At 50.3% G+C, this 24,588-nt stretch overlaps 1 protein-coding gene across 9 annotated transcripts in view; it reads right to left on the bottom strand.

The window, feature by feature from the left end:
* Positions 1–24,588, bottom strand: part of EFR3B (EFR3 homolog B) — a 161,313-nt gene that overhangs the window by 36,231 nt on the left and 100,494 nt on the right. For 8 of the 9 annotated variants that reach the window (XM_006116729.5, XM_075923305.2, XM_025181494.3 and 5 more), the window contains 4 exons: positions 17,350–17,471; positions 9,960–10,109; positions 4,357–4,491; positions 1,928–2,006 (listed from right to left, as the gene is read on the bottom strand). In XM_006116729.5, the coding sequence (XP_006116791.2) occupies positions 1,928–2,006; positions 4,357–4,491; positions 9,960–10,109; positions 17,350–17,471 (486 nt within the window). Of the gene's footprint in view, positions 1–1,927; positions 2,007–4,356; positions 4,492–9,959; positions 10,110–17,349; positions 17,472–23,295; positions 23,398–24,588 lie in introns of those variants that run through there. The other variant, XM_025181498.3, reaches the window with a different exon arrangement.

Raw genomic sequence — 24,588 nt, 5'->3', positions numbered from 1 at the left:
CTCCTCTCTCTTACCCCCCAGGCAATCTCTTGCTAAGCCGCTGCGGCTCTGTGGGAGTGACGGGGAGCAGAATTTGATCTGTATCGTTTTCCCCTGTCTGCACAGTTTGTGCACCTTTCTCCTTCTGCTGTGACAGGCACTAATGCGAAGGCAGCAAGCTGGAAACATGTCATTCCCAATGGCTCCCTTGGCAAAGTTTTACACCACGCTGCCGTACCACCTAATGCAATGGGACATTGCTTTACACTGACAGAGAATGGCTCCCAAGGGAGAGGGTCCAACTGTATTCTGGTTCCCCCATGTGCACACACAGTCCTCTAGAGCAACATATTATTGGCTCACAGAAGGGGGTAGGTAGCCCTGGGGTCCTGCCCAAATTCTAAGTCGGGTAACTGACCTCTGCCTAGGTAACCCCTCCCCTAATCCAGAAATTGTGGATCGGAGTCCCTAGCTTAACTTCTGGTTATAGCTGCAGAGCCCTGGGTGTCCAAGACAAGAGGATCTCAGGGCCTTATTCCGCCACTCCCCAGTGCATGCACAAGGAAGGACTCTAGAAGTTGACTCCAAGGGATTGGTGAGACTCCCAATAGGAGGCTTAGCCCCTGCTAACAACTTCACATGCACCGGCTCCCTGAAGCGGACAGGGCCATGGTCCCATTGCCCAAACAGGCTCAGCTGGGAGCACACTGCACTGCGGGCAGCCATGTGATCACTCCTACATGAGCACCTCAAAAGTGCCAGCCTGAATTATTCCTGGGCACTCCAGCCGCCTGTAACGGGGTCCGCCCGTTTGTGAGTGCCCCTCTGTGGCCGAGGGGTGTCGGGTAAGCTCTTTGCTTGGCCATCTGGTACCTCCTTGATCCCCGGGTCACCTCCTCCGGATGCTGCCTTGTCTGGTGGTCACAAGGTTCTGAGGCTAGGATCTTACTAGCCATGCCCACGGTGCTATCAGTTCTTATATTCAGCTTGTGGCCAGTCTTCGGCCACTGGACCTGGGCTTCACCCAGGTCTAAAGTTCAGCTTATACTTGGAGCTGTCCATAGTGCTGCTGTTTTCCCAGTCAGTACCTAGAACTGCCTGGATCAAGCTCCTGTGAGGAACTGCCAGGCCTTAGTCTAGCAGCTTCTTTTATACTGCTCTGCTGGGCCCTGATTGGCTGCTGCAGAGAGGGCCACTCTATCCTGCCTGGAGGACCTCTCTTCTGCTCCTCTCACTGGGATGGGGTGTGGAAAGGCCTCCAGCCTCCTGTAGGGGGCGTTGGGGCTTAGTTCCACCCCATCACACAGCCCCATAGCCCTTTTTAGCTCATCTCCAGTGTGCAGGGCAGGCTCCCAACACACAGCCGAGCATGGAGCTATTACTTTTTACTGCACCGGGCTCTGAGCGAATCTAATGAATAAAGGAGGGAGAAGGGAAAAACAGCAGGACAAGGGTTCATTGTACTCCCCGATCCTGCAGTCCCGGCTCAGGCAAACTCCCACTGACCGAATAACAAATTTAGGATCAGTCACCAGTGCCACAGGTACATCATGGCAGTAGTATGATCTAGTGGTTAGAGCACAGGTCTGGGAACCAGGATTTCTGGTTTCTAATCTGCACTGTATGGACATTGGCTTGGGCAAGTCACTTACCCTCTGTGCCTTGGTTTCCCCATCCATAGTGCGGCAGTAACTAGCCTCCCCATCTTTTCAAGGGGCTATGAAAGGACAAGGCATCAGTATGTATAGGTTGAGTTAGTTTTCAAAGAACCCTCAGCTAGCAAATCTCTGTGCTTATACATACAGGGAATGACCCACACAGTTTCACAGAGAGTACAACAAATTTGCAATAATTACTCAGGCTGTCACAGGTCCTTCTAGCTTCACCACACACACACACACACACACACACAATTCATTACAGTACTGAAATGACACCGAATGCCCACCTGAATGGAGTACATGATGATCTTAAAGCAGCGAATAGCAAATGTCTTTGGCTCCCAGAGCGAGTGGTTGTCTAGATGGCTTCAGGGAGAGACGAAAGAGAAGAGTGAGTTTAGCAACTGCAGAGGCTTTGCTGTACGGCCAGCAAAGGCGTCTTTTCCCTTTGCTCAGAGAGAACAGCAAACAAACAGCGTGGGAGGCAGGTGACACAGAAGCAGACACAGCAAGGAGCACCAGCAAGCGAAAGACAAAGACCGCAAGGGGGAGCCGACGTGGAATTGCAGTCTGACAGCTAAGGATCAAGCCCATAAAGAACTCATTTGACCGCCATTTTCCCTAATTCTCTCCCAGGCTCTGGAGCTGTTCAATTTCAGGGGTTAGTCAACAGCTTGTATTCACTTTATGGTGTTCCTCCATGGCTGGGACCAGGAACTCCTGGGTCTTCATCCCAGCTCTGTCATTCATTCCCTCTGTAACCATGTCACAATTATGAGGGTTAGCCAACAGCCTGGGGATTAAGGAGTTAACTACACCTAGCCAGGTGGAGTGACCAGTAGGAATGTAGGTGGGACTTTCAAACTGGGACAAAGGAATTTGGGTTTTTTCCTTTCTCCTTTGGTCTCTCTGGGTAAGTCCTCTGCAGCTACAGGGAGGGACAAGCATGTCTCTCTCTCTCTCTCTCTCCAAGAAACCATTCTTCACTTTCTGTAAGTAGGGTAAAGTTTAGGTAGTTTCGTTAGGCTTTATTGTTTTAAGGGTTGGGTATGGGATCTGATATCTGGTGCTGCTTAAGAGATGGTTGGCTTTTCTTTTTAACTAAGTTCTAGCCCATGGTGTAATTCCTCCATGAGTATATTTTGTTACCTTTCCATCTGATCCTTATGCTTGCAACAGGAATATTGTTGTAATAATACAAGTTTTCTCCTTTCTTTTTATTAACCTGGCATTGGTTACTGTGTGTCCTGATTTTTATAATAGGGGTGAGATTTCCCAAATGATCTTTCTCCTAATCTCGTTATTAATATTTGGGTGGTGGCAGCGGAAGTTTTATTCCCAAAATCTAGGTTTTTAAGATTTTGAGGGAAGTTTTATACCAAAGCCTAGTAGATAAGGCTTTGGGGTACAGTTGCTGGCCCCCACTTCTGCATTTATCATGCCAGTGTGGGGAAGGAGCCATGACACCATGGGCAGATCGTTTTGCTTTTCTGAGCCTCGGTTTCCCTCCCCAATAAACTCGGACGAGTGGTCGTACCTGCCCACCAGAGGAAGTAGCTGTCGGGAAGAGATGACCCAACTTGTATACAGCGCTGGGAAAAAGGCAACGCCCTAGGAACTGGAACAAACCCACCTCCTGCAGGACATCAGAGCGGTCATTCTGCAGCCACTTCACACCAGTGGCAGAGATGGAATTCAGCTTGTCCTGACCCCCACTGCTACTTGAGCGGAAGGAGAATCTCCACTCCCCATGAGCAGGCTAAGGTTTATGACACACAGCTGAGCAGATCTGATCACGTGAGGAGTCCCTGTTCTGCTCACTCCCTCTGGGGCTCCTGGCATTGACCACTGCCGGAAGCCAAGGACGCTGGGCGAGATGGACCGTTGATCTGACCCAGTGTGGTCGTTCACATGATTCCATTACATACAAAGAGACACTAAGGGCAGGTCTACGCTGCAGTCTAAACCTGACCTATGTAAAGCTGACTTACAGGCAGCGCAGTAATTACTGCAATGGCTGACGTCCGCACTACCCTCCTTCTGTCAGTGGCACATGTCTTCACCAGCAGCGCTTCTGCCGACTGACGAGGGGCAGTCTGGGAGGCTGAAAGCCAGGGCTCCCAGCTCAATCAGCTCCCTGCCAGAAGCTCAGCTGCTCCTTGGGTTTCTTGCCTCCCCGCCTCCCAACCAGGAGCTGCAGGGCAGCTGTCAAAGGCAGCTGTCAGAGTCTGGCCAGAGGTTGTACTCTCAGTGGGGAGTGGGGACCTGGGACCCCAGGGTGCCAGGAGTCCGTTTTCTTGTCAATTTCACAGCTCCACCAGAGTCACGAAACTGACAAGACAGCCAACAGCCGATTTAAGAAGCGCAGTGTCTGTAGGGGCTGCGTGTCGCCCTGACCGCACGATCTAAACCCTATGCCTGTTGTGGAAGTGGAATTATTATTTCAGTGTAGTTAGACACCTACGTCGGCAGGAACAAGTCGGCAGCACGTACTCTGATATAGTTAGGTCGATATAAGCAGCCTTACGTTGACTTAACTGTAGCATAGACCAAGCCTCGCTAAGTCACAGCAACATTACTGTTGCTCAGTATCAGTAATGCAAAAGCTCCCAAGGAGGGGAGCAAAAGGGGAAGAGAGAACACAGCTAGCCAGAGTGCCCAGCACTGGACAGCTGTAGGCAGGGTGGAGGAATAATCAGCCGATTGAGTAACTTACATGAGAACAGGCTTGACGGCGTTCTTAATGTTACCATAAGCTGCTCTCCCCAGTAACTCCCGCAGGCACCTTTCTGCCAGTTCAGTGGGACTCTCTTTCTCTTTTTCCGTTGCTTGCAGGGGCGATGGAGAGCGGCTGAGAGAGAGAGAGAGAGAGAGAGAGATTAAGCCTCATCTACATAACAACTCAGTGCAGCAGCTATCAAGGAGAAAGATTTTCACACCATCGTGCCCCATAACACAATGCAATGCTCTCCTTTTCTTTTCATGGCCATACTGCCAGTGCTTCCACTCCTCCACGGCGAAGGAGGCCAGCATCCAGAATGTAACAGCCGCATTGTGGAACTGGAATCTGTGCCTACAATGGGAGTCATTCGGCCTGTCTAAATCCCAGCTCCATTAGTGGCTCTTCACGTCCTCTCCTGGGGTATGTCTACATTTCATTCCAAGAGAGAGAGAGAGAGAGAGAGAGAGAGAGGAATGCAACTGCAGACACCCGAAATTGCAAATGAAGCGGGGATTTAAATATCCCACGCTTCATTTGCATAATCACGTTATGGCACTATTTTGAAATAGTGCTATGTTGAGAGAAAAAACGGGGTTATTTTGAGATAAAACCCTTCCCTCGAAAATAACCCCATTTTTCTCTCAAAATAGAGCTATTTCGAAATAGCGCCATAACGCAATTATGCAAATGAAGCACGGGATATTTGAATCCCTGCTTCATTTGCAATTTTGGGTGTCTGCATTTGTATTCCTCTCAAGAGAGTGGAATGAAATGCCGACATAGTCCCCAGATATGCCACAAGGCAGTGTGGAACTCAGAGAAGCTGCATTTCAGTACTCAGCAAAGGGATCCCGTTAAACGGTCTGGACCCCTCTAGTATGACAGCTGATCTGTAAACAGAAAGGATGCTGACAATCCGACCCCACCCACCCACACCTTTCCCCCTAGGTCACTGTCTAATGTTTACCAGCTTGGATGTACCATAGAATGGAGACCTGCCCAGAGGTAGCCAGCAGGAAATCACTCTTTTCTGACAAATCAGGGCTCCAAGAGTTCAAAATTTAAGAGGTGCATTGCTTATTCTCATTATTAAGCTGGTCCTCAATGGGCCAGTAGGGGGCGCTCCAACGCCACCCTTCCCCACCACAACAACGTGCTTTACGCTTGATACGCTCAGCCACCAAACCAAAGTGGGATTACTGGAATCTAAGATCCAAGTTTCTGAGGAACTCAAACAGCAGTGGCTGCTGCTACAAACACCTGGCCAGAGCGCTGCACTCTGACCCAGCTAACTCTGACCTGGCCATACGACTCTGGGAGACAGGATGGCACAGTGGTTAGCGCTCGACTAAGCGTTAGGACCTGGGGCCCGTTCTCTGCTTGGTGGCTGACTCCTTGCATGACACGGTAAATCATGAAGGCTCTGTCTACACGGCAGCATTATTTTGGAATAATGGACATTATTCCGAAATAACAAAAAGCATGTCTACACCGCAAGCCGTTATTTCAAAATAATGTTGAGCTGGAGGACTTCTTACTCTGACTCCTGCAACCCTTGTTTCACAAGTAAGGGAAAGTGAAGGAAGAGTGTTCTTCCTTCGACCTCCTGCTGTGTAGATTGCTCCAAAAGCCGAATTAAGCTATTTCGACTTCAGCTACGCAATTGACGTAGCTAAAGTTGCGTAGCTTAATTCGACTTTTGCCCAGTGGCGTACCCTTAGCCTCTGTCACATGGGGACCACAGGATAAATACAAGAAAGACTGTGAGATACTCCAGACACAGCGGCCACACAGACCTTTACCCACCTTTCCTGGCCTCCAGGCTAGCTCACTAACGTTGATGATACCTCCACATGAACCCCCCAGCCTCAAGGCCGCCCCAGCGGGTCCAGAACCCAACTCAAAACCACTAGGAACCCTCGTGCTCCCACCCCCACACTCTGCCAGGGAAGCACAGAGTCAAACTCAAGACTTTGGCTGTGATGGTGGCTGACCCCGATTGCCTGAGAAACCGTCTCCTAAGCCACCGTCCGCAGCAGCTACCGGGGGACGGACGGGAGGGCCAGCCGTTGGCCCGTGACCACAGAGCACCAATCAGAATGCAGAGCGACCCCAGTGCCTTGACAACAATTGGAAAACACACCCCAAGCTGCCTTGGTTTGTCTCCAGTAGCAGCCACCACCCTGGGGTGGGCCGGCAGGGGAGGGAATTGAAACAGTCATGCTGTTTGAAAACCGTGTCTGGCGCATGGGTGCATGGTGACAGGGCCACACAGACCCCTGCGTAGGCAGCTGACAGTGACTCAGGGACGAGGAGGCAGCAAAGCGCACGGCCAGCTGCTACCAGTGAGCCGTGTGCTTCTAACGCCCGGCCCCCGGGGCAGTAGATGGACCTTTGGACTCCAGCGTGTATCGGCAGGAGACCGTCCCTGTGCTGGAGACCAGAATTAGTGACTACAACACTAAACACGTGCTAGAACCCCCACCCAGATACACAGGTGCCAACCACCAGCTAGATCCCTCTGCTGGGAACACGAGGGGTACGTCTACACAGCACCCTCAGCCCAGGGTGGGGGAACTCCTGCTTCCAAGCGTCCACATGGCACCAAATCCGGGCTTACAGCTGCTGGATCCCAGCCCTGCCTCTGCATCTGTACTGCACTGCACCAAGCATCCGACTCGGGGGTGGCGCTTGAGCTGTGTCCACACTGCACAAGGAGAGGGCTTGCGTCTCTCACAGTGGGAGTCAGGCGCTCACCCGCCCTGCTAGCAAGGCCGTAGGGCCAGGTTCTCTGTGCTCACTGAGCTGAGTCACACGGGTGGGCAGAAGGGGGGTGCGGACTCCAACCCGAATCGGATCCCATGCCCCGTGCGCACACTAGCCATACCCAGAAAAGTGCCTTTATTCTTTCTGGGTGCCAGCCATTAGAGGAGAGCAATACACACGCAGAGCCAGCACACGGCCGTGTTTTAAACCCCACAGGAAACATGGGGGCTTGGTGCGCTCCTTCGAAAATCAACCCCCCGTGGCTCTGGAACCATGTTTAGGGTGGGGTGCTGAGCTGCGCCTCCCCCCTAAACCTGCTGGCCTCCCTCACCTGAGGACTGAGCCGGCGGCAGGACCCCGAGTGACAACGGGAGCCTGCAGAGCTGGGTGGCCTGGTCCCCAGGGATGGCAGGACCCTGGAGGAGCCACCCAGAGGCCAGGATCCAGGACGGGTGGAGCCAGCAGTGTGTCAGCAACAAATCCAGCCCCTGGGTGCAGGGACGGTGGGTGCAATTCACCCCTCCTTCCCACACCTGTCAGACCCCCAGGGCCAGAATCTGCACTCACTCCACACAGTGCAAATCCAGAGTCATTCTCTGCCTTCTTGAGAGTTACTCCAGATACACGCTGGCGTCGGGTGCAGTAATTTTTGGCCTTCTGCTTGGGCTGTTTGCTTATGCAACCACCACAAATGGATGTTAAGCCTGAGCACTTGATTTCCAAGGCATCTTTCCGAAACATAAAACAAGACACCAGGCAGAACTCAGGCATCCTTCTGCTTCTCACCGGCCTGTAAGGGCATCTGAAGGCAAAGGTATCTATCCCCCGAGTGCTTTCCCTTAACAATGCCTGTCTGCTTGCAAAAACCCAGCTGGCTGGGTGGACACACCCGAGGTATATGCTGGGGAAGGGAGAGAAAGGCTACGTCTAGACTGGCATGATTTTCCGGAAATGCTTTTAACGGAAAAGTTTTCCGTTAAAAGCATTTGCATAAAAGAGCGTCTAGATTGGCACGGACGCTTTTCTGCAAAAGCACTTTTTGCGGAAAAGCGTCTGTGGCCAATCTAGAAGCGCTTTTGCGCAAAAAAGCCCCAATCGCCATTTTCGCGATCGGGGCTTTTTTGCGCAAAACAAATCTGAGCTGCCTACACTGGCCCTTTTGCGCAAAACTTTTGCGCAAAAGGGACTTTTGCCCGAACGGGAGCAGCATAGTATTTCCGCAAAAAGCAGATAAAAATTTCTTACAGTAGGAAGTCAGTGCTTTTGCAGAAATTCAAGCGGCCAGTGTAGACAGCTGGCAAGTTTTTCCGGAAAAGCGGCTGATTTTCCAGAAAAACTGGCCAGTCTAGACACAGCCAAAGAGTTTTTACTTAATCTCCTGTCAGGTGGCGCATGGGGCAAATACTCCTCTCTAAAGTTACAGCTGGAGAGGAGAACCAGCTGAAAATCTTAACTGGCAAATGCACAGATCTGCACCATTGCCTTGACTGCTCTGCAAAGGAAGCTGAGTTGATAGGCAAATGCTGAAAAGGCTGATGGTTAAGGCCCTGGATTAGGATTCAAGAGATGGGTTCGTGTCTTGACTCCACCTCAAGCATTCTTTCCCTTCATCTCTCCATGCTTCGTTCCCCATCTGCAAAGGGTGATAGCAACCCTGCCTTTGTCTTGTCTTTCGACTGCAAGCTGCTCAGGGAAGAGATGGCTTCTTTCCAGGTATCTGCACAGCCACTAGCATAACCGGGCCTCCTAGCACTAACATAGTAACGAGGAACTTTCCCAATTGCAGTCCTGCAGAGAGTAAACACCACACAAATCCCACAGTCGCGGTACAAAGGCCACAAACTGTAATATCCATTGCATATTATTGTGCACTTGAGAGATTAGAAACAAACTGGAGAGCTGGCAGTCAGCTGGAAGGAAGAGAGCAGGGAACTGTAGCTTATGGTTCTTAGCTGAAGAACTTGAGAAAGGCACGGAGCAATTCACTGGTTCGGGAAAAAAATTGGTTTGGTTCCAACAGAAATTTTTCAGTGTTCAACCAAAAGTGGCTTTTTTCCTCTTTTTTGTTTTGTTTGGGGGAGGGGATAAGGGGACGGTGAACCCTTTTTAAGGTGGTTTTTCCCCATCAAATAAATCTAGCTGCTTTTCAAAACAACATCCCTGTTTCAAAATGAAAAATCAAAATATTTAGTGTCCAAAGGGTCAAGAAAATATTGGCTCACAATACAGATTTTTCTTTTTTCCTCCACCAGATTTGACCTGAATTTGCAAAGAGTTTTGGCGCCCTAGAAAATGGATGTTTCATTGATTTTACCATTTGTCAAAAAAAAAATTCACCCAGCTCTACTTAAAGGTCACCAGCAATGGAAATAAAATCTCTGATGGGGTTGGGTCCCCTCCCCCTTTTATGATGTATGAAGAAAACCTGATTGAGGGGGGGTATGTTGCAATTTAAAGGAGGATGGATTTGCTGCATTAGCTAATGCATGTGTGCATGCGTGCGTCTGTCTGTGTCAATAGCAGGAAACAAGGGCCAGGTTTTCACCTTTGCAAATCCACACAGCTCCATTGATGTCATTGGGCCTACACCGATTTGTACCTATGCCTACACTGCAATAGGAAATGGACAACCTCCCAAAGCGGGGTCCACTCATTTCTCAGCCAGCAAAGAAAGAGGGTCCTCAAGGAATTCAAATCCTTCCTCGCTGCTTGGAGAACAGGACAACCCTTTGGTGCGATGCGGACTCTAGCACTGGGGAATTTGAAGCAGCACCAGAAATATTATCGGCAGCTCTGTAGCCCCTCCCAGGAAGGGAGAAGCAAATTCCCACCTTTCAGCCTCCTCGGCATGCTGCAGGTTGAAGAGCAGCGAAGGCACGATTTTGTCCATATGCTGCGGGTCCCAGATGTTAGCTTGGAGTTCATCGTTAACCGTCTTCCTCACCACCCCCTGCAGGCCTTTGATGCCGGACGTCCGGATCCTTAAGGAAAGGATGAAAAGAAAGCAAACCCAAAGAACACCCAGATGAGACAGTGCTACCCATTCATTAGAATCTCCCACCCTCGTAACGCCCACTGGCTGGGGATTACCCAGGCTTCAGGTGTGACATTGGGCACAATATGGGAGAGACGGCCATCCGGAAAGGAGAGCAATGGGTCGGCCACTCTTTTCCCTGTCTCTGCGGGAGGAATGTGATGTAGCCATTGAGATAGGGTGTCGGGACTCTGGGATTCTTTTCTCAGCTCTGAGAGCTCGGCCTATTGGTTAGATCTCAAGCTGTCTGAAGGGAGGTCGCCCCCTTTCACAGAGCATTTCAATAGTCAAACTCTGGGTTTGTTCCAGCTGACAGCAACACCCCTGATGTTCTCCGTGCAAGGGGGCAGAGCCGCAGCTCCAGGGCAATCTGGCTGGTGGGTTGTCCCAGAGCTGCAGCCCCTGGAAATCCAGTGGCCATGTCGTTTTTAGGCTCTCTGCTCCTGTCAGCCCGTCACATGGGCTGTTGAAGAGCCGGGGGACGAGCTGGCAGGAAACGCAGCCGGATCGCCACTGAGCTTCTCAACCAAACATTTCAAGTTGGACCAACTGGAAAATCCCAGTGAAAAGATTCTGTTGCTCTAGTTAGAACAGGCCACAGGGGGTTCAGGCCCAGGACTGTTGTTGGGATGACACTGAAGTTTGTGACGTGCTCTGTGAGCCTTAGGGGAGAAGGACCACACACCAGTAACACTCAGCCAACCAGGGCTCTACATCGCTGGGCCAAGAGCTGAACTCATGACATTATTTTTCACGTAGCAGGGTGGCCGGGCTGCCTACAAGTGGAGATAGGATCTAGAACTGGATAAGATCTAGATTTCCTGGCAGGCAAAGTGGGGGTTGGATCTAGGGATTTCATGTAGCCTATTACCCCTTTTGGTTTAAAAGCAAATAAGCAGGTGGTATTATTTCTCTGGGTGCCCTAGCAGCCCCCACAAGCAATAAGTCAGCTTGGCTCCATTGATTTTGCATGTGTTATGCCATTTTCTACCAGCTGGCAATTTCAGTCCCGTACAATACATCTCTCTCTAGCTGCCAGCTCCAGCCAGAGGAGTCTGTCGCATCAGACCAGCTAAGAGAGACGCTCCTTTAGCTTGGGTGCTGTTCTTCTGGTTCTGAAAGTCCAAGGGTCATAGAATCCTAGGGCTGGAAGAGACCTCACGAGGTCACCGCGTCCAGCCCCCTGCCCAACGCAGGACCCACCCAACTCCATCATCCCAGCCAGGGCTTTGTCAAGCCGAGACTTAAACACCTCTAGGGCCGGAGATTCCACCCCCTCCCTAGAGAAACAGGGGCAGTCTGACTACAGAAACGTTCTCTGTGCTAGGAAATCCCCCACTCTGCCCAGAGCCCAAACGATTCAGCCCTGATGAGGAGAGACCACCCCTTTACTCAGAGCAGCAATCCATGTATTCCTACTGGTGGCGTAGCCAGGATGGGACAAGTGGATGGGCCCTGACTTCAGGTAGGGAGGCAATGATGGGGCTACCCCTCCCTCCACAGCTGGCCATGGGGAAGGGAGGGAAAGCGACACAGGCCAGGGGGCCCACGCAGCATGATCTGCCCCACGGGGAGCTCCTGCTGGGGAGGAGTGGGGAGGGGGTCTTGCCCCTCCCCAACTGCCTGCTGCTTCTGGCAGGGAGCTGAGTCAGGGGCATACTCCACTCCTGGGCTGGAGGACTGGCCAAGAAGATCAGGGCCAGCCCCCACTCCATTCTCTGGGTCCACTGGCGCTCCAGGTGGGCAGCGGCAAACCCCTTGTCCGGGCAGGACAGACCCTGGGCTCCACGCAGAACTGATGCTTTGAAACACCGCATGCAGCCTGACGCGTGGCTCCGTGCAGCATTTCAAAGCGGCAGCGCTGCATGGAGCCCGGAGTCAGCGGGGGAGTCCCCAACTGATCCCAGGCTCCACGGGGTGCTACCGTTTCGAAATGCTGCGTGCAGCCTGACACGGGGCTCCCCGTGGCATTTCAAAGCGGCAGCGCCCCGTGGAGCCCAGAGTCAGTGGGGGAGTCTCCAGATGACGCCTTTGAAGTATAACAACAGGCTGTTGCTACACTTCACAGGCAGAGGCGCCCTATCGACTAATCGAACAGTCAATGCAAAATGCATCGACTGTTCAATTAGTCAATTCTTCAATATTTAACATCCCTAGACTGTCACGGGCACTCATGGGAGCTGGGCCTGCCTTAGATCAGAGGCGCGCAACCCATGGCTCAAGGGGGTCGCAGCGCAGGGCTGGCTGCCATTTTCTTTCCCAGCTTGGCGCTCGACGTATATGCAGCGGGGGTAGGGGGAGTGGCAGGGGAGCAGACCGGTGCTTTAAATTAAAGAGGCCACAAGAAAATGTTGCCAGCGCTTTTCTTTTTCTTTTTTTTTTGCTCAACAAACATTCTCTTGGCCCTGGGGGTGGCACATAAAAAAGGCTGAGCACCACTGCCTTCGACAACCCTCCTCCAGATCCAAAGGGGTGCACCACTGGGATGTATTATGTAAATCGAGCCACAAGAGGGGCCTTTGAGACAGACCAGCCCACGCGCTCCCTGCCGTGGATGGTTTACTTAGAGCCAGCTCCCCGCTGGTGGAACTCAGCTTAGCTTCACTGATGTAAACGGAGCAACATCAATTTACGCCAGCTGAGGACCTGGTTAAATGCCTCCCATTCCTCTGTGGTGCCTACGGCTCGTGTCTTTCCCCAGATACAGCAGCTCTGCCCTAAAGCAAACACACTAGCCTCCTGCTAGGCCCTTAGGGAATCTGAAGAAACAAATCCAACAGCTCCGGCTGGAGGATCTGAAAGTGCCAACCATGCTTATGCACATAGTGCCCAGGCATCCTCCCTCCATGCAGCAACACTGCAAGGAGGAGATCCAAGATGGCTTAAGGGACGTCACCGAGAAAAACGTGCCCTCCTTAGGCTCTCATAGACTCTCTTCCCTGGAAAATGACTGTGTTGTTTAAAGACGAGCTTTGAATTCCCAGCAATCCCAGGGGGATAAAAAACCCTGCTGGGTTCTGTGACTTTTAGATTTTTATAACTCCCGGAGCTGATCTTCACCCTGTAACCTGACTTAAATCATCAGTCATAAGAAAATCAGCAAAGTCACGGGAGAGAGACTGAGCCACAGCAGCTGAGGACTTGGTAGGGACCAGGCAGCTCCATGACTTTTATCAGGTGACATAGCTGTGAGATTGGTGGGGCGAAAAGAATTTTGCTCAGTGTTAAAAAGTGAAGCATAAACAGCTGAGCTGCAGGAGAAGTCAAACATCCACTTGCATTAGAGATGCAGGCGGTGCCAAGGGAACTGATGTGTGGTGTGGACAGAACTGTTTAAAATACAGAATGTTTGCTAGTATTGCAGGGCAGGCCAAATGGTCACAGAGAGAGGGACTGGCTGAAACTAGTCCAAGGGGAAAAGATGCCCTAGCCAATTGGAAATCATGACTGTGTGAGTAAGGGTCACCAAACTGTGGCTATTTACTCACATTTTCTAGGCATTCCTTTCTCAATGAACTATTTGAAAACTCCACCCCGCCCACTGGCAGTCCTGGGCCAGACTGCATTATCACTCCAACCAGGGCTATCCCGTAGGCCAGGAGTTTGAGACCCCCACAATAGGCACTTTCTTCTCTGCTACTGACCCACTGTGTATCCTTCGTCACGTCATTTTACCTCTGTACCCCAACTGTCTCAGGTCAGGGTAATAATCCTTACTCAGCTTCATATCAGATGGAAAGCATGATGTGGGCGCTGAGCAGTGTATGATTCCTTTTTACTCCTTTTTCTTATTCCTTATTATTAAAATGTGTGAAAATTCAACTCAGAACTCAGCCAAATCTCAACCCGTTTTCACAAAAACACTTCAAGGCATCTCTTCTCAGTTACGGCTAGTTCCTTGTCACGTTTCAGCTTTCTAGTCTCAGCCGTTTCAGCCAGACAGCTGTCAAAACGCAAAGCTGCCAGTGTTAATTTTCTCCTCTGGGGAAATATTTTCCCCATCCCTCTCCTTGTTCCCAGAAATGGCCAGCGTGGTTCTACTCCCACTTTGAACTCTGTGTTGGGATCCTGGCTCAGGACTGGAAGAAGGACTGTGAGGAGACAACTTTTCTGGCCAAGAGATTCTCGTTGAGTTTCAGTCCTAGTAGAGTATTTTTACTTCTGTGTGTTTCTCACCATTTCTATCCTTGTGGAATCACTGAAATCAAGGTTGTGAATAAACTAGGTTCTCTTTTGCTACAAACGAGCTCAGGGCTGCGACAGCAGGGGATGTTATCTCAGTAATGATTTTGCAACTGTTAAGGGAAGAGGCTGGGAGCTGCAGAAAGATATTGTGACAGGAAAACTCAGGGTTGGAAGGGTTCCTGAGGCTATGTCTAGACTGCAGGCTTTTTTCGGAAGAAACTTTTCCAGAAGAGATCTTCCGAAAAAACTTCTTCTGAAAGAGAGCGTCCACACTGCCAAAGTGCATCGAAAATGCGATCTGCTTTTTCAACCGATAGCGTCCACACTGATTGGATGCTCTCTCGCATGTAAGCTGTGATTCCTATGGGCGGAGTGTCCACCAGAGCACCTGTGCTTTTTCCTCTTTCCTCTTATTGCGAAGTAACTCCCTCTTTCACACATGCCCTTTTCCAAAAGAGCTCTTTTGGAAAAAGGCTTCTTCCTCGTAGAAAGAAGCTTGCCAATGTCAGAAAACCCCCTCTGCTCTTTCGACTGTTTTTTTTGAAAGAACATGATTGCAGTGTGGACATAATTGAAGTTTTTCCAGAAAAAACACCATTTTTCCAAAAAAAACCTCTGTAGTGTAGACATACCCAGAGTTGCTCTGCAAAGAGTAACAAGGCAATGAAAGCATGTAAAATGTTCAGGCTACTTCTACACTATGAGTTTTCTCAGCAAAAAAATATGCTAATGAGGGATTTGTTTGCATGAGTCACGATCTCACTTGCATATTTTCTGTTGATCCGTTTTTGCACTGGGGTTTTTTGTGCAAAAACAAGCAGCGTGGAGGGGTTTTTTTGCGCAAAAACTCCTTTTTCCGCAAGACCTTTGCAAAAACCCCTAGCGCAAAAATGGATCGGCAGAAAATATGCAAATGAATCGTGACTCATGCAAATGAGTCCCTCATTAGCATGGTTTTTGCCGCGAAAACTCGTAGTGTAGACGTAGCCTCAGAGTTGCTAGGCAGGAGTTGACCGAACCTCTTACAGACCCCAGAATTTCACAATCACCTGAGCCACAGAAAGCTTTGCAGGGGCTGGAGAAGAGGCAATTTCAAGTGCACGGTGTTTCTACAGGTACTGCAGACAGAATCCCCATAACCGTTCATCTGTGTTAGTCATAATGGATCCCCCGAGGAGCTTCTTCCCAGCACAGGAAAGCGAGTTGCTCATTAACACTCATGTCTAAAGAGATTTGGTTTGCTGTATTTAAATATTATAATCAAGCACATGGTCACATGAGGGGATTTTAGCGCTGCTCTAAGGAGGCAGCTCTGCAGCACTGGAGACTGAAGTCCTGTGTTCAGCCACGCACGAGGTTCAGGCCCTTGGACGGCTCTGGGTCCTTATCTCTGGGTCGATGATCTCTCTCTCCCAGTTGCCCTAGAGTAGAGGGGGGCAAACTACGGCCCACAGGCCACATCTGGCCCGTCGAACCCATCAGCCCAGCCCTGAGCTCCCCACGGGGAGTGGGTTCAGGACAGCATCTTCCTGGCAGCGTGGCGAGCATAAGCAGCTAGTCCCCAGCCCTTCCCCTTCTGTCTCCTCCTCCTCCCGCAGCCTCAGTCCTCCAGGATCTGGCAGCACAGTGACCGCACCACCAGCCCCGATGCTCCAGATCCCATGCAGGGCCGCCAGCCCCAGAGCTCCAGATGGCCCGGTCAGTGAGCAGAGGGGGGATTGGATAGAGAGCGGGTATCCCCATGGGTTGGATGGGGGCAGGGAGCAGGCCACACCTGGCTGTTTGGGGAGACACTGGCCAGCCTTCCCTACCGAGCCCTCTGTACAATTTCCCTACCCAATATGGCCTTCAGGCAAAAAAGTTTGCCCACCCCAGTGCTAGAGGATAAATGTGTACGCTGTACGCTAGACAGCCACTGGCAAAAAAACTGTATTAGGTAGCTGTGAGCAGAGCTGGGTGGGAAACTGTTTTCCTGACCTGCAAATATTTTCAGGACCTCAGCAACTTTCCAGCTCCACATCAGCACAAAAGGGAAAAACCAGGCAGGGAGACCCATTTAGCTGGGATGCGGGTGACCAGGGTTCAAATCTTGGTTCTGAAGCCATTGCTCTAACCACAGAATTACCCCAGGGCATCTGCCTTTCTCATTTCCACCCGACACCCAGGAGACCTCTCTCGATTACAGTTCTAGCAAACCCGCTAGGCTCCTTGGAACATTTTGCTTCCAACACCACCGGAATTTTCAGACGAAAAAAACGTTTTGTCAAAAACGACTGGCACCAGCTGTGGGATGGCACGGAGAGGAACTGGATTCCGTTCCGCAAGAGGCTTCAGTTTCCAGAAGTTGTCCATTGCACAGTGAGGCCAAAATAAAAGCATCATGTGACAGCTTGTCCCCATGGGAACATTCAGGCAAATAAATCCAAATTCATTTTTTAAAATGGGATTAGTTCAACTGAATTAAACCTGTGTGGACATTCTCCTCCACAAGTAAAGCAGCCTTAAGTCAGTTAAATTTAATTCACTTCCAGGGGAACTAAGACAAACCAAATTAAGGCCACTTTAAATCTGCATAAGAGCGTCCACACGGGTTAACGAGGTGTGACTGTTAGCAATTCTGCCTACTTGTTTTTCCATTTGATATTTTAATATGCTCTGCTGCTTGTTTCCTGCCACCTTTCTTTTTTTCCTTTCACCCTCTTCCTTCTCCCCTATTTATTTTGGGTCTGCACATCCTAAACTCAAAACTTCAGTCATCTGAAGAAGTGGGCTGTGCCCACAAAAGCTCATGATACCAGCTACATGTTTTGTTAGACTCTATAAAGTGCTATCAGACCATTTGTTGTTTTTTAAGTTTTTCCTTACAATAGTCACCTGTAGTTAATTCAGTTTAACTTTCCTGACCATGCCCAGCTAGAAAAGCCCTGGAAGTTTGGTGCATTTGTTCAGCCGTTCGTTTGCTGGACAGAAGTGGGCGCTAACGTGTTTTATTCCATACTCACTTTGTCCGGATCTCCAGGTCGTCGTGACTGGAATGGCACATCTCGCTGAAGCGTGACACAAAGAAGTCATAGCTCCTGTGGTAGGATGGGGTGTCCTCTTCAATGTTCGCAAACTTCACAAACTGGACAATGGGAAAGGAAGGAGAGAAAGCGTCAGGCCAGCGCGAGGAAAGCAAAAGAGGGAGCCAGAAACGGATTCAATTAACTTTTCCAAGTTCATCATAAGCACGTAAGAATGGCCATACAGGGTCAGACCAAAGGTCCATCTAGCCCAGTATTCTGTCTGCCGACAGCAGCCAATCATCATCACAAGCAAGCTCCGCACAGACTAGCTCAGGCCAACCCAAAGCTGCACCAGATCCTGCCAGAACAACAGATACAAAACCGATAGAGCAGGGTTTTTCAAACTTCATTGTGCCGTGACCACCTTCTGTCCACAAAAAAATTACTCCATGACCCCGGGGATAGGGACCAAAGTCCGAGCCCCTCCACCGTAGACAGGAGGGCCAAAGGCAAAGACCACGCCAGCTGGGATGTTCTGGATAGCTTTTCTGGACTTGCAGAAGAGCTCTGTATGGTTCAAAAGCTTGTCTCTCCCCCCCAACAGAAACAGTCCAATAAAAGATATTACCTCCCCCATTCTTGTCTCTCTACTCTCCTGGAATCAACAAGGCTGCAACAACAATGCAAATAATCAAAAAGTATTAATGACTCGAAATTGCCCTGTTCTGTTCATTCCCTCTGTAGCATCCAGCATTGGAGACAGGATACAGAGCTAGACGAACCATCGGTCTTACCCAGTACGGCTGCTCTTATGTCTTCATCTGCAAAATGGGGAGAATACGATTTACCTCCCAAGCGTGCTAGGTCTACCTAGCTTCTAATATGGTGCCCATCCCCACAGCATCCCAAAGTTATAGTGGGCATGTCAAGTGCTTCCTCCTTCTCCCTACCAGTCAGATAGGGCTAGCCTTGATTCTTTTCATTTCCAGGGCTTGCTTATTCTGCAAGGCATTTGCAAGAACAGCATCCAAACTGTCTGTCTTTCATTTATACCACTCGATGCTCAGCCTCTGTGCTCAGCGCAAGTGACTGATTAGCCGACAGACACATGATTTTTTTGCTCCATTAATAAATGTCAGATCCAAAAGTAAATTGAAAGGCTGGCTTTGTGCAATCCAACAAGCCAGCTCAGCCGCACTGGGAACCATTCCCAGAAAAAAGGGACCCACTTCCAACCTGTCAGTGCCTCCATTATTTACCAGGAAAAGCAGCAGTGCGACATAATGAACCGTATAGCATGGGCTGCACAAAGAAGAAGCTGCCTGGTTTGTCCATGTGCTGATTCAGGACAAAACTTAGACTTCAGGGCGACAGAAGTGGGAAGGAGAGAACAGCTAAGGGATTCCTCAAGCCCATCGCCACACCAGGAAGGAGCTAATTATCCTAACAAAAACCACTGATTTTAATTAGTATCCAGCGACTGTGTCCCTAGAATCCTAAAACTCCCAGCCCTTTGGTGTCAGCTGGTACCTCCAGTGCTGGCTGCTGCATCTTCCCCTTTGGGGAAGAGGTTTGTTCTACAGCAGCAGGGAGTTTAATGCTCCCAAAAGATGCCCGATGGACAAACTCCCGAGCATGGCACACAAGCAGTGCCAGCTTCTTGCACGCTGCCTGTCCTCGGCCAATCGGCCTCCATCCTGGCAGGCAGGGGTCTCCCCCGGGGGCTCAGACAGGAGAACATTCCTAGGGCCCACTCAGTACATGGCTTCCCTACTCTGCCTGCTGAAGGCTGAGAGGAAAAGCAGAGACAGTCTCTGTGGGTATGGCTAGACTGGGGGGAGGGGGTTCGGGATACCTCTCCACCATGTCCAGGGAACGCTTTTGCTCTTCCGCTTTTTTTTTTTTTTTTGCAGAAGAGCAAACCCGCTCTTTCAGAAGCCCCTTTGTTCCTCGTTCCATGAGGAAGAAGGGGGCTTTCAAAAGAGGGGGGTTTCTGAAATTTGGCCCAGTCTAGACGGGCCAAAGTTCGGAAAAGCCTCTTCCGACAATAGTACGGCTCCGCATTTTGCGTATCTTTTTCCGATAGATCCTCACAGTCTAGACGTACCCTGTTTAGGCAGCATCTAGCACAATGGGACCCGGATCAGATGGATGCTACCTTAATACACATAACAATTTGGGACAGCAGCATCTGTCCATAAGGAACTAGACGAAGACCAACAGCGCGTTACACGCCTGTCGACAGTCATCAGACCAGAACTGCTTTGCGCTTGTGCTGACCCGAGATGAATTGGAGCTAGTGACCTGTAGATGAAAGGCTCCATTAGCTATTATCAGTCCCCGATTAACTATATCAGAGACCCAGGATCAAGCCATCGAGAGAGCAGAGGGACCTGTGGTTTTTAATGATGCTCTTTCCCTACTGTAAGTAGACTGAAGCATATCTGAAAACACCCAGCAGTGTCTCTGGGCTCAGAGTGGGTCTGGCGCCAGCTGTGCACACTTCCAAGACCTCCAAAGCAGGAGAAGCCAGAGACAACCATAGCATCAGCTCAGACAGACGTTGGACATTTATGGCTTAAATTATTAAGAACTCCAGGAACTAACTTCAGTGAGGGCTGTTGGTTTTTTTTAAACCAGCATTCACGGTTAGAGTAGGTTGTGTCCTCAGGACTCGTGGGCTCACTGTTAGAGTGGGGGGGCCACCAGGATTCCTGGGTTCTCATTTTCAGTTGCGGAGGCTGTACAGGCCATTTCCCCGCTCGGTGTCAGTGTCTCCACCTGTCATACAGGGACAACAATCCTCCATGATGTCACAGGGTGGCCATGCTGGGAAATCGCTGTAGGGTTCCGCTCGACCCCAACTCTGGGACAATTTGTAGAGAGTGGAGGCGCCGAGAGCTACTGAAGCAAATGGCAAACCCTGGACATGAGACGGAAACCACTTCACGGCCCGGGGTGCAGCAGCCTCATTCCAGCACCTTTCCCACGCCCATCGCCCCAATCTCATGCTATAACCCCCAACATCTATTGGACGTGTCAGGCTTGCCTCTGAACAACACTGCACACTCCCGGAGGCTCAAACCATTATGTACAGCACCGAGTGCCACCCATCGCGGGACTCACATACATCTCCGCTGAATCCTAGAGCCTCCGAGTCCCGAGACAAGACCTGCTTAGGCAGAGTGGCACCAGAGTCGTACGGTAAACCCGAGCAGGCCACACACAACAAAAGGGTTAAACACCAAGCAGCTGCAAGTTCAACCGATGCAGAGGCAGCGAGTTGGAACCCAGGCAAGCCCTGGGAATTATGGGATAGCTCTGGTGGACTCAAGCACCACAACCGTGCTTTAGCTTATATATCCTCACTGCAAAGGCAGACTGGGATATTGGTTGGTATCTGTAGCCCAGGCTAACAATCCCCTCTGCTAATGTAACCACCAGTGGCCAGATTTGAACCTGGGACCTCTAGAGCTGAGTATAGAGCCTCTACCCTCTGAGCTAAAAGCCAGCTGGCTCCCAGCCTGTGCTATAAAGGTCTCTTGGTCTTAACTGTTGCTGTGGTCTAGGTATCACTTGCATTGCTCAGTAAACACAGGAGGTGTGCGGGTTACACTAAGAGAAATGCTGGCAACGTGTCATAGGACTCTGTGTGTGGATGGCAGGGTGGTTGGGGCATGAACATAAGAACAGCCATACTGGGTCAGACCAAAGGTCCATCTAGCCCAGTATCCTGTCTGCCAACAGTGGCCAAAACCAGATGCCCCAGAGGGAGGGAACACAACAGGTAATCATCAGGTGATCCCTCTCCTGTCATCCACTTCCAGAAGCTAGGGACACCATTCCTACCTATCCTGGCTAATAGCCATTCATGGAACTAACCTCCATGAATTTATCTAGTTCTTTTTTGAACACTGTTAAAGTCCTGGTCTTTACAACATCCTCTGGCAAGGAGTTCCACAGGTTGATTGTGCACTGCATGAAGAAAAACTTCCTTTTGTTTGTTTTAAACCTATTAATTTAATTTGGTGCTCTCTAGTTATTATATTATGAGAACAAGTACTTTCCTTACTTACTTTTTCCCTACCAGTCATGATTTTATAGATTTCTATCATATCCCACCATTTGTCTGAGCCTAATTTCTACACTACACAACCTCCCCAAGGATGCAGGACCTGCATGGGTAAACGGATGTTTCCAAAGGATGGGGACCATAGACTGTAAGCTGTTTGTGGCAGAGACCTTGCCTCCTTCCTGTACAGCTCTCAGAACCAGGGAGACAGTAACATCAGGACTAGCACACATCTCTGCTGGAAGCCCTGAGATGGGCACATCAGAGACAGATGTGGAACAAGACACACGCCCTCCCACTGGGAGCGTGTTTGAATTATCAGTATTGGGGATTATTGACGGGTGACTCACAACAGAGGAGACATTTCTAAGGCGAGATTTCACAGGCATGACTCAGCCTGGCTAGCTATAAACAGCATCCTCACGCCTCCACCACGAGCTCCGTTATGGAGGGACTGTTTGCGACAATACCCTTTAATTAAGCATGCACCTGGAGGCACGTTTCTGCTTAGCAGATGTGGGAGGAAGCATCTCGTTACCGGTACCCATTTCCCGAGCCTGCAAGCAGCATAACCAAGAGCAGTCTCTGACCCTCCCGATGGCAGACACGATAATCCAGCCTCGCTATGCACCCGTGAATTTCCCTTGAGCCCGGCGTTTTTCACTGTGCCTTAGGACAGGCATTCCTCATGCTCCCCAGGGTTTACAACTCCCCTTTACTCTCCCAAATTAATCCCCGACCAGGGGCATCCTTGAAATCCATCATTAAATCAACTGGCGGGAACAGGGTTTCGTAGGTCACCGTCCAGTAGTGATTCCAGGCTTCCCAAATACAATCAACCTCCAGCCTATTGGGGCATCTGTCTCATTTGAAAGGCTGAGGAGGGCAGCTTTCTCCCCCAGTGCCTGGCCCCCTTCCAGAGGTGGCAGGGCCCCACTTGGTGTTGCGAAATTTCTGCGGCTCCATCTGAGGCTGCTCTGTCCCCAAGGCATCTGGCAGGGGGACTGGACTGAGACAGACCCGGTTTATCCCCACATGGCTCCCTGTTGGCTTCGCTGAGCCTCCAAGGCACTCAAGCACAGAGGAAGGTTGGATCAGCACAGTGAGAGCACTGGAATGAAAGTTCGGGAGCCCAGCAGCCAATGACTGTCACCTCCAATCTTCCAGCAAACTGAACATATACTCCCTCCCACGGACGCAAGTTGGCGTGAAAAAGCAACTCCCATTAAAATCACCATGCTCCGGGGCAGTCCACAAACCAAAATACGTCCGTCTCCTCTCACAAACGTCTGTCTCCTCTCACAAACCGAAATATGTCTGTCTTCTCTCACAAACCGAAATATATCCGTCTCCTCTCACAAACGTCTGTCTTCTCTCACAAACCGAAATACGTCTGTCTTCTATCACAAACCGAAATACATCCGTCTCCTCTCACAAACATCTGTCTCCTCCACAAGCCAAAACACATCTGATTCCACTCACAAACATTTGTCTCCTCTCACAAACCAAAATAGGTCTCCTCTCACAAACGTCTGTCTCCACTCACAAACCGAAATACGTCTCCTCTCACAAACATTTGTCTCCTCCACAAGCCAAAACACGTCTCCTCTCACAAACCGAAATATGTCTGTCTCCTCTCACAAACGTCTGTCTCTTCCACAAACCAAAATACGTCTGTTTCCTCTCACAAACGTCTGTCTCCTCTCACAAACCAGAATACGTCTCCTCTCACAAACATCTGTCTCCTCTCACTTCCTTTCTGCCTCATTGCCTGTGCAGCACCTGGGCAGGGGCTGAACTGACACCCTCACAGGTAAATACACTTGGCCGGCACCTCAGCCTCCAAGATCCACATGATTTGCCTCATTCACCTTCGTTCGAGGAAATGTCCTTTTACTGTCCTTCCCTGGAACAAGGGGTCCCTGAGCGGCAGCATGGCTGGACTCCATCCTCTCATTTATCAGAACTGCTAAAGGTGAAGGAATGTTTGGATGCAGCGTTGCCAGGTGCTTTTATGTACTAGACTGGAATCCAGGAGCTTCTAAGTTCTAATCCCAGCTCCACCCCAGACTCCTTCTGAAGGCTACAGAAAAACTCAACCTCTCTGGGTTTCAGAAGGACTCCCCAGAGGAAGAGAGGCAAGGAAGTGAAGTAATTACAATTCAGAGTGCTCTATAATCCAGTGTATCAGAATGAACTGTGCAGGAGGTTGATGGGAGAGACCACTGCTCTTTACTGGACGGACCCAGAATGGCTCACCGGCGTGTCACAGACCCTAGACAGCAAGTGGAGAGCCTTCTTTCCATGAACGGATACACGCTTTGCAAACAGGAGAATACAGATTCTATCCTTGATGCCAACATGAAGTTCCAAGCCAAGTGGCTATTGAAGGAGGGGGCTGTGGGTTAACAGCTGAGTTGTTACAGTAGGAGACAGCACCGCAATGCCACTGGAGCCTGCCAACTGCAGCCTTATGCTAACTTCACTTGACCGATCGATGATCTTGCTTCTCTGATGTCTGTGTGTTAATAGCTCTGCTGACGGATGCGCCATGACAGTTACCCTTCACTTTCAATTTAGAACAATTAACGTCACTGAAGAACCGGGTGTGAAAGCTTTTGACTGCCTCTGGTTTTGGTGCGGTGATATTTATAACCCACGCTGTTCTGTGCAGAGAGTCAGAGGCAAAACACAACACAGGGCTGTCCTACCTGCCAGCTGGGATACAGCCACTGCGGTGGCCATAACCCAGAAGCGAGGTTCCCCAGCCAGCCAGAAGGTTGTCTATTAAAGCACACATGCCTCAAGCTAGGAACCGAGATACACCCAAAAGAGCTGGAACCAAAGAGCTGAAAACAGAGTCCCAGCTGCCTAAAGGTTTATAACTAGCAATGCTGAAGCCATCCAAACAAGTTCCCAGAGGTCTCTCAGATCCTCAAAAGCCTAATCATCACATAAACGTAGCACTCCAGAGAAATGAAGCAACTCCTAAGTTCTAGTCATCCCACCAAACGCAGGCATGAAGAGCAGTTACATAGCTGGAGGCAGCACTGTGTAGTAGTTAGAGTGGGGGATTGTCACCTCTGCCTCGTGGTTTGGAGAAGTCATTTTACTACTCGGTGCCTTAGTTTTCCCATCTGTCGAATGGGGGTAACGACAGCTGT

The sequence above is a fragment of the Pelodiscus sinensis genome, chromosome 3, assembly GCF_052426305.1.
Source record: "Pelodiscus sinensis isolate ZL-2025 chromosome 3, ASM5242630v1, whole genome shotgun sequence".
Lineage (NCBI taxonomy): Eukaryota > Metazoa > Chordata > Testudines > Trionychidae > Pelodiscus > Pelodiscus sinensis.
This window is presented reverse-complemented; position numbering and strand designations above follow the sequence as displayed.